Source organism: Diadema setosum, chromosome 5 (assembly GCF_964275005.1).
Source record: "Diadema setosum chromosome 5, eeDiaSeto1, whole genome shotgun sequence".
Lineage (NCBI taxonomy): Eukaryota > Metazoa > Echinodermata > Echinoidea > Diadematoida > Diadematidae > Diadema > Diadema setosum.
Genome location: NC_092689.1, coordinates 44,356,111 through 44,365,919, shown reverse-complemented (window position 1 = coordinate 44,365,919; position 9,809 = coordinate 44,356,111). Strand labels below are relative to the sequence as shown.

The following is a 9,809-nucleotide window of genomic DNA, read 5'->3' as shown; positions in this document are numbered from 1 at the left end:
ATACCAAGCCTTCCATTAACTAATAAAAAGAATGTTCACGCAACTTAGTTTTTTTTTTGATTGATTTGAAAAAGAAGAAGAAGAAGAAGAAGAAGAAGAAGAAGAAGAAGAAGAAGAAATTAAATTTCGGTAAAACTATCCTAAGGTTGCAATCATTCAACAACAACAACAAAATATTTTTTTCAGAGGGGTAACTGAATTACGGTTAAAATCATTGGGAGAGTTACGAGGAGATAACATGGTAATTTCATGTCATAATCGATATCACTGTGCTGTTTCACATTAACAGTACAGTGAAACCCCGTTATAACGAGTTCGGTTATAACGAGGAACCGCTTATAACGAGGTGATCGCGTCGGTCCCGTTTTCCTTTGCGTGTAAACCTATGGCAGAACGAATCGGTTATAACGAGTTCGGTTATAACGAGATTCCGGTTATAACGAGGACAATTTCAGAGCATCATGATAAAGAAAAACATAAGCAATTTGATCGGATATAACGAGGTTCAATTTCTTGAATAAATTGCCGCTTTCAAACACGTGACAAACGAAACACTGAAAACCGAATTCACGCTATCCACGTCTTTTCCCCGTTTTGCCATTGTTTGCAGAGAACCGTTCCTTCCATGTTTTCTTCTTAATCACTCGATAAGACACAGGAATGCCTTCCGATGTTCCTACTAAATCATTAAACATAATCATTCGATTCTTTTTTTTTTTTTTGCGAGACACGCGTGCGTGATATTAGGGCAGAACACAGCGCAACGAGAAAAAGAAAACGCGAGAAAAAAAAAAGAAAAAGATAACGCATTCAAAAACTTTTCATGTAGCGACACTTGTGGCCAAAAATGGACAATTGGAATGCATGTGCAACTCATCATTATACCCTTTCCATTTTTAGTTCCAACTTCCAGTTCTTTTGCTGGTTAGCAAATATGAGTGTGGATGATTAAAGCCGAAATAATTAATGAAATCATCGCGATCCTGCCGGGTGACAGTAGCGTAAAAATAGTTGAATAACGCATGTTAACCTACTTAATCGGTGTTCAGAAAAAGAAACAAACGCATTTATTAATTTGAAAAGATCTGGATTTGTTCATTATCATTTAACAAATGATAATTTGAATATGAGTGTGTATGATTAAAGCCGAAATAATTAATGAAATCATCGCGATCTCGCCGGGTGACAGTAGCGTAAAAATAGTTGAATAACGCAAGTTAACCTATACTTAATCGGTGTTCGGAAAAAGAAACAAACGCATTTATTAACTTGAATAGGTCTGGATTTGTTCATTATCATTTAACAAATAATACTTTAAATATGAGTGTGTATATCAAAGCCGAAATAATTAATGAAATCATCGCGATCTCGCCGGGTGACAGTATAGCGTAAAATAGTTGAATAACGCATGTTAACCTACTTAATCGCTGTTCGGAAAAAGAAACAAACGCATTTAACAGTTCAAGGATGTACAACACGCGAAGAGATTTTCGAAAGAAAATAAAGAACGCATTTTTAATCCCTTCGGACGCAACGATCATACATTGTATGAAATAACAGCCGTAAATGATTCATGAAATTATCGAATTCCCGTTGGGCACCAACAGCGTAATACTTCGCAAGTTAACGGTAAACAACGCATGTATGTTACTCTAAAATCATCGCGATCTCGCCAGGTGACAGTAGCGTAAAAAAGAATAGTTGAATAACGCATGTTAACATAAATCAGAAAAAGAAACAAACGCATTTATTAGTTTGAATAGATCTTGCATGGTTTGTTCATTATCACAATTTTAACACTGCATTTCACAATGAAGATTTTTCTTTCTTTCAGAATGGTCTACGAGGTACAGATTTGCGTGAAAAGGATCACAACGTAACCTTCCACATTCAATCCTGTCGCATATTTTTCAAGAAGGGATGTACAAAACGCGGAGAGATATTCGGAAGAAAATAAAGAACGCATTTTTAATCCCTTCGAGCGCAACGATCATATATTGTACAAGATTACAACCGAAATGAATGCCGAAAGAAGCAGTATTTTAACACTGCATTTCACAATGAAGATTTTTCTTTCTTTCAGAATGGTCTACGAGGTACAGATTTGCGTGAAAAGGATCACAACGTAACCTTCCACATTCAATCCTGTCGCATATTTTTCAAGAAGGGATGTACAAAACGCGGAGAGATATTCGGAAGAAAATAAAGAACGCATTTCTAATCCCTTCGAGCGCAACGATCATATATTGTACAAGATTACAGCCGAAATGATTCATGAAATCATCGCATTCCCGCTGGGCACCAACAGCGTAAAAATACCTCGCAAGTTACGGTAAACAACGTCTGTATTTTACTATATTTGCGCTGGTGTTAGAAAAAAAATTAACGAACAAGAATTACAATAAAGAATTAACTCATTTCAACCCCTTCTTTTTCGTCTAATTCACAAATAATTTCCCTTTATTATATCTCAATAATAATGATCCACAATTGTGTAATAACAACGTAAAGATTGTTCTACAGTCTGATTGATAGGTATATGATTTCGTGCTTATGTTTTTCTTTGTTTTTGATGCGTACGGTTATGACGAGGTACCGGTTATAACGAGGTAATATCGCCGGTCCCACGGACCTCGTTATAACGGGGTTTCACTGTACTTTATTTGATTGCCGCTTACTTATGCTCGTTTGAAGTCACTCTTTTTTGTCAGTTCAAACATCAGCTAATCCTAAATACGACAACAGGATGTGCACAACTCAAAAATGCATATGTTATATAGGCGCAGGTTTCCGACGAGAAAGACATGAAATCTTGTAGTCGATGACCGTATTGCAGTGAGACATACCTGCTATTCAATCAGGTAAGTTCGTTCAGGAAGACAGATTTTTCTTGACCTTCTTCAGTACGTGCAGAAGAACCGAGTTCTCACTTTTCGCCGTCCTGAAGAAGGAACCTTCTTCTCCCTTCTCGTCCTAAACAACTTAAAAGCGCTGGCGCCTTTGCGAGTTTCAACAAGTGGCCTTTGTTGCTGTAGTTTCCCTATAACGCGGAATCACCACCAATGCAGGGTATGATGACAGAGCTCATTTGAGACTGTCCTCCAATCAGCTGTTTGAAATCCAAATTGAATCCAATGAACGTCTCAAAACGGCCATGTTTTACACTATTTTCCGTATAATTTAACTGCTCTCGTTTTCAAATTTTCGTTATGTGTTTAAATAGGTTATAATTATTCAGATACTGTAAATACGTAATAATCATTCAGATACTGTAAAATTACACATCTACGAAAAAAATGACTTGGCAGATGTCGGTGTGTTTCCTTTCTTTCAGTCTCTCTTTTTTTTTTTTTAAATTCATAATAATAATGGGTTTGTGAAACGGTGGATATGCAGTGGAACAAAATTCTGATACTATATAACTGTCAAAGGTATGATACTTTAAGTCCGAATAACATGAATTTGATATTTTCGTTCCTGATGGCTTATAATGTTACACAAAATAAACATTTCAAGTCCTAGATACAGTGTGTCCCTTTTATATCGAACTTCTATACTGCTCCAAAAAATTGCATCTGTAGTAGAACAGATATGTATTTGCAATGAAATGTAAAGGGACCCCTCGTCAGTGCATGGTCATGATAAGGCAGTCGCTTTTTTTTTTTTTTTTTTTTTTTTTTTTGCCACATGTGAATTTGCCGATCTCAGAATATGCCTCCCGAGTGTGAAAGACCATTGTAAGAGAGATTTACAAAGTACAGTTGCATGTTTAATTTTGTCTCGCTTGCTACACTCATTTAAACAAAACAAAACAACAAACAAACAGCAAACTAACAAACACCCGGCTGTAAAACAACAGCAACAGACTAATAGAAATAAAGACACAAAAATTCGGGTATGTATTGAAAATATTCAGATGAAGCTCAATATCTGACCACCTTGAGTCACAAGTGTCAACGTTTACGGTTTTCATACAAGAAAAAAAAAAACTACAGCAGCTAAAAATATCGTATGTGAAAGTGATTTACCATATACCTATGGCACACAAAATAAAGCAAATTTATAATATTCACTTCAAACTTATAGACGAGATTGCTTTTACTGTAGCTGGCATGGTCTCTGTCTGTCCATGATACAGTGTGGATTTCTACAATATTCATCGCAATATGAAACTATTAATTTCTTTATCATCAAAAATAATAAATCTTTGGTGGAACAACACATGGATCTGTAATCTTGGAAGTACTACTGAAATCCATTGTAATATGGTGGTAGACTGTTCCACGGGAAGAATAAGAGTTCCGCATATAATGCACAGCATTTTAACTCCGTTAGTGGCATGTCCCGCCTTCCTTGTTTTGTATCAGAAGACGCATGAAATCCGCCTGGGAGGCGCTAAGGGCTAAGCTCTCCACTTCTGTGTTAAATGCTTCAACAGTTCCTGGGCCGCTCATGTATCCTAGCAACCGACTGGTCCGGGATGAAGACAGGAAATCGGCATCTTTTAATTCCAGGCTTTCAACCAGGGCGTGGTGCTGGCGGAGAAAATACTTCTGGTGGTAGCTGCAATCAAAATCAAATTAAATGGTCAAAGGAATCATACAAACTTCATAAGAAAAACTCGTCATTGCATTAGTAAACGATAAAACGACGTCAGTTAGACCACATGAGGACATTTTATTTTGTTCAACGTGTATCACGGTGGCACAATAAATTTCGTTGTCAAAAGAATGCGCATCAGAATGTAACATTAATCATCTCCGGTGAAATAACCGCAAAGAATCGCCTGTTTGAAAAGGAAATTGTATGACAGCATCTTGACCTTCGGGCGTACAACCCCCCCCCCCCCAAAAAAAAAAAACAAAAAAAAAAAACAAAAAAAAAAAACAACAACAACAACAACAAAAACACACACACACAAAAAAACACACCCAAACATGCATGGTACCTCTGATCACTTAAATAATTCGTTTATTTCTACCAGTTAAGCATCAATCCCCGTTTCATATTTTGGTAAAACGTAGTTGTGCGCACCCAAAATTATAATTTTACGGATAGCAGGCGCCAGACTGTGAGAATAAAATTCAATTGATTAATGAACCAACAACTTTCCGAAAGAATGTGCGACGTGTGGACTGTAAAATGATAAAATGTATGTACAAAGAAAAATGTAACGGCCACAATTTGCCAGAGAACTTGGAAGTGACTTAGCAGTGAGAACAGAAACAGACACATTGAAAACAAATTTATTTGACATATCAATTATTTTCATATTAGCACACGTACTCTTCGGCTTCGTAAAACTTCCCCGCTGGAAGTATTTTTGTCACAATTTTGGAAGATTCGCCCCTCCGTGTTTGCTCCTTCTGTAACGAACCCTCTGCCTGGTGGCGCTGTACTTGGTCCTGGTAGAAAATGGCCGACATATACTGCGCCTTGTTTAGCTCAGTCGGGTCGTGGTCAGACCAAAACGTCTTCAATAGTTGGGCAAAGTTCGTTTGGCTCGGATCGAATTCAATTTCCACGGCTTCGGTATGATCTCCGCTGTGTGGAAGTATTACGGATAAAGGACAAAGTCTCAGAATCCGATTCATCATACTTTTGTCTTGAACATGCAAGTGCAAACGTTTAAAAATTGCTATCGGTCTGCTTTTGTAAAAGCGCCAATTGTGATGTGCTTACTATAGAGGAAAATTAAAATCTAACGGGACGCCGTCAGATAATTCTTTTTTGTTTTGTTTCAACCAAGATTAATGAAAGAAGGAGCGGCTATGTATGACACAAATTTGAATCGTCGTAAGTTCACGCTCAATGTGCGAACACGGTATCACACAATTATCAATCAAAATAGCCTATCAACTGCAATCTGTTTAGTACATAACGATGTTAATTGAATGAGTATATACAATGTATAGTTGATACGTTGGTTTGATAGGTAATAGATGACTTGGAATATGAGTAACTTTATGGTCACCAAACACTCACAAGCAAGAAATGATTAACGACAAAGGCAATGATGAACTAATTCAATTTGACTCTGATTGGTCTAGACGTTGTTGAATTACTTCGACACAATGAATATCCCCCCGGGGAATGTCCATGTCAGAGAGAATAAGGAGTAGAGAGAGAAAATCAACTAACAGCATCCGGTAATTTGGGTTCGGGAGGGTCCCTCCCGTGTAGCCAGCTTTAACCCGTACGACGCCAGGGAGAGCTCCAAAGGACGCCTCAACACCCCAGAAACATTCCATGCCAAACGTCGCCTTCAATGTCGACCCAACGGGTTCTTTGTAGGGAACTTCCGACCGCTCGAGCTGCGAGGAAACGCGAACATAATAATGACGATAACAATCACAATAACGGAGATCAGGCCTACAATTACAATTATCAAATTGTATGTAGTACAAACATAATTAAATCTCAAAATTTTACTCACTGTGTTGATATTTTACTTATGTAAACACAAAAGAAGTTATCTTTAAAAAAAAAAAAAGTTAATACAGGTCTGAGTCTACTTTTCAATACAGTATACATGTACATGTATATCATAGACGGGTTTGGACAAGAAACCTGATCGACCCAGGGCAATTGGGGCATCTATGTGTTGGTAGGAAACAAGCGAACAAGATAAAATATAGTGGCATGAGCTTTAATCCATTGAGGACGGGCTGATTTTGCTACAACACGCAACCTGCCAGAGTGCGCGGAACTCGTCTTCAACGGGATAAGTACGCGAGGACTGGGAGCAAAGTGAATATAGGTTGCAGATGAACGAAGAGGAATGCAGGAAATCGGGAGAGCTATTTTAAATTTACGTGGAGAAATTCGAAAAAGAAAATCAAAACAAAACGTGACTATCGGGACAAAAGCCAATCGGAGGCAATAAATGGCGCATTCACACAGACTTTGAACTCGATTACACAGACAGTTTACTCGAGTTATTATCCATAGCAAAGAGCTAACAAACCACACGGTCTTGACCGCTTTAAGTCACAATGTGAAGAGGATCATAATACATTGTACAGTCATACTTTGGTGTGAAACTACTGGAAGAATTTAGGTGATCCAGTGTATTGCTTGAGTGGGCCAAACACACGAATATATGCCCCATACGGCCATTTTGATCAAGCGCGGAAATGTCGACAGTTTGGTGCCAATGATTGCATTTTGATATCGCTCTCAGTATCTATCACAGTATAAATGGGCTCATAATAATGAACAGCAGACCTACAACATAGGTACTGCACTCGCACTCAGGACTGTCTAATGTTAACAATTATTTTAGAGTGATAACCCTTTCGGAAATTCAAAGACTGACAACAAATTCAGCGGGATGAAACAATCATGACCGTTCTGATAGATTGGATAGAAAACAACTTTGTTAGAGTATGAATGAGGAGGATTGGAGAGGCCTATAAGCCCGCTTGGAGGTAACTGTATAGTGAGACTTAACAGTGTGTGTACCGGCTTACCGTTTTATACTTTAAGAAATTCTCGACATCATCCCCGCAGCCAGCGTTGCCGGCGGCACCAGTTGCCATGGAGACGCTAACTAGAAAAATGCACATGACGTACATTATTGCCGACATTTGGCTACCAGATCCAGAGTTGGGCTCCATGTTCCAGCTTAATGGTGGTAGGACTCAATCCAACATGAAGTAGGGCACTGTATGCAAACAAGGGAGTCGACTGTCGGCAATTATCTTTGAAATCTTTACAGCTCGGTACAAAGACAACAAAGAAATGATCACGCGCGGTAGTATGATAGATCACATTAATTATAGTAGTGTAGTACGACACATAAAAGTACAGTGACGAATATGGACAGAGATCGTGCGTGTGCATGATGTGCCCGTCGCGCTTTCATATTCAACTACATGTATTGGGCTCATATTTTTGTTTTTGATGCTGTGTAGGCGTGATTCAAGAGGATTATTAGCATGATAAGAATCTTGCTAATTTCTGTAACTCTTTTATGAACTTTGGCACCGTGGGGCACAAAGGCTTACCTTGTCTAGGTCTTTAACGACATAATGATGTACACCTGTTCATTATGTAGTTACTTTCGTGTTGTTTCGGTTCTCCATGTTTTAGCCATAAGAGACCTTTCAGACCATCGTGCAGTAGCGGGTAATGATGCCTAACTCGTATCTAAAGGCTCCTATATAGAGTACTCATGGGTTAGAACCACACTTTATATATATATCATTAGAGATATAGCTTCAGTGACTTGGTATATACATATACCTCGATCTCCTGTCTTGGTCAGAATTTACACGTCTATAGGCAAACACATTCTTCGGTTCGCGATGACATACAGGCGTCAGTGTTCAAAAGGACTCGATCAAGAAAGGCCACTAATTATACTCAAAGCCTCTCGTCTGGGTCCCCATGAGATGTAGGCCTATACTGCGCCAATAATGTGCAGCGCTATTGCCTATACTGCCACATAACTGCCGTAATCTGAAAACCATGAAGGCCCAACACTACTAGTATCAATGTGTGTACAGCACTATGAACACGTACAGGGCCCCTGGAAGCTGCCCCGGTTCCATTCATTTATAGGCCTATTCATCTCAAGTAGATTGTGACTTTGAGAAACTTAGAGAAAAAAAAATAAGAGTAAAATAGAGTACAACATCTCTATCATGCAGCAAGCACACTATTTGTTTGTTTTGTTTTGTTTTATTTGTTTGTTGTTATTTTTTTTTTGGGGGGGGGGGTATACATATACACCATGTACAAGGCCCATATTATTATTATTTATACCTTCTACCGTTTTAGTAAAATGAGTACTCTGATTTGACAATGTGAATGAACAAACCTCATAACACGTGCGCTCGCTACGGCACGATACACCGTGGCCAGGCCACCGATGACCTGGGAGAAGAGAGATTCAGGCGACCTACTGCGAATGCACGTGGCAGGTGACCCGAACGAAACCATGTTTATCTATACATTATGTATGTTATGGGGTATATACCATAACCACTAGGCCACCATCACACTCACCTAGTACAGTGAGTAAATACATACCTGTAACGCATACAGTGGTGTGGCAGCCTGGAGAGTGTCAGTCACTGGCGATGATATCCACTCATGTGCTTTCACTTGACGTCAGATTAATATCTGTGCGATATGCTCCACTTCCAGTTTTCCATATGTTTTCCGCATGGTGGTGTCAAGCCATGTATATTGCCCGCTGAGGTACTGGTTACTGTACGTGTATACGTAGAGCATGGATAATGTCTCCTCGCAGATCGTATCAATACCACGAGGTCAAAGGTACGGGTAGGATTTGCCGCCGCCGATACGTGTCAGGTTGAATAGAGAGAGGGAGCGTTCTCTTGTATTTTTAGATATTGTCCGTGGTGCGTTTGCCAGTCGATCTTTTCAGTCTGCGTAACTTATAAAATTTGCATTACATGACGATTGATTGATAAAATAATACTTGAAACTCTGTATACTCATAAGTCATCTTGAACAACGTGAAATCTTCAAAAATTCTGCCCTCTCGACGTGCCGGTATGACAGAAATTATTCACAGCAAAGGAGCTAAAATTCTGTGTAGCCTATGGACATACAGTTGTACTTCACGCTAACATTCAGTTCTTATAAAATGCTTACCTTTGAATTAGGAAATTGATCTTAATGACAGCCAGAGAAGCTAATATGTCTTGCTTGTCCGATGCGACTATAAACAAATGCGCCATATACATGGGCACCGAGATATGGATTCAAAGACTTATCGTTCTTGGGCTCTCAGAGAAATGAATACATTCGCGATGTATGTAACCTATTCTTCAAAA

At 38.8% G+C, this 9,809-nt stretch overlaps 1 protein-coding gene across 1 annotated transcript; it reads right to left on the bottom strand.

The window, feature by feature from the left end:
• Positions 1-3,900: 3,900 nt before the first annotated feature.
• Positions 3,901-9,123, bottom strand: LOC140228347 (peptide methionine sulfoxide reductase MsrA-like). The gene is made up of 5 exons (XM_072308574.1): positions 9,037-9,123; positions 7,473-7,666; positions 6,142-6,314; positions 5,287-5,544; positions 3,901-4,563 (listed from the first exon to the last, which is right to left on the bottom strand). The coding sequence occupies exons 2-5, from the start codon at positions 7,617-7,619 to the stop codon at positions 4,332-4,334; spliced, it is 810 nt and encodes a 269-aa protein (XP_072164675.1). The 5' UTR covers positions 7,620-7,666; positions 9,037-9,123; the 3' UTR covers positions 3,901-4,331.
• Between the last annotated feature and the right edge of the window lie 686 nt (positions 9,124-9,809).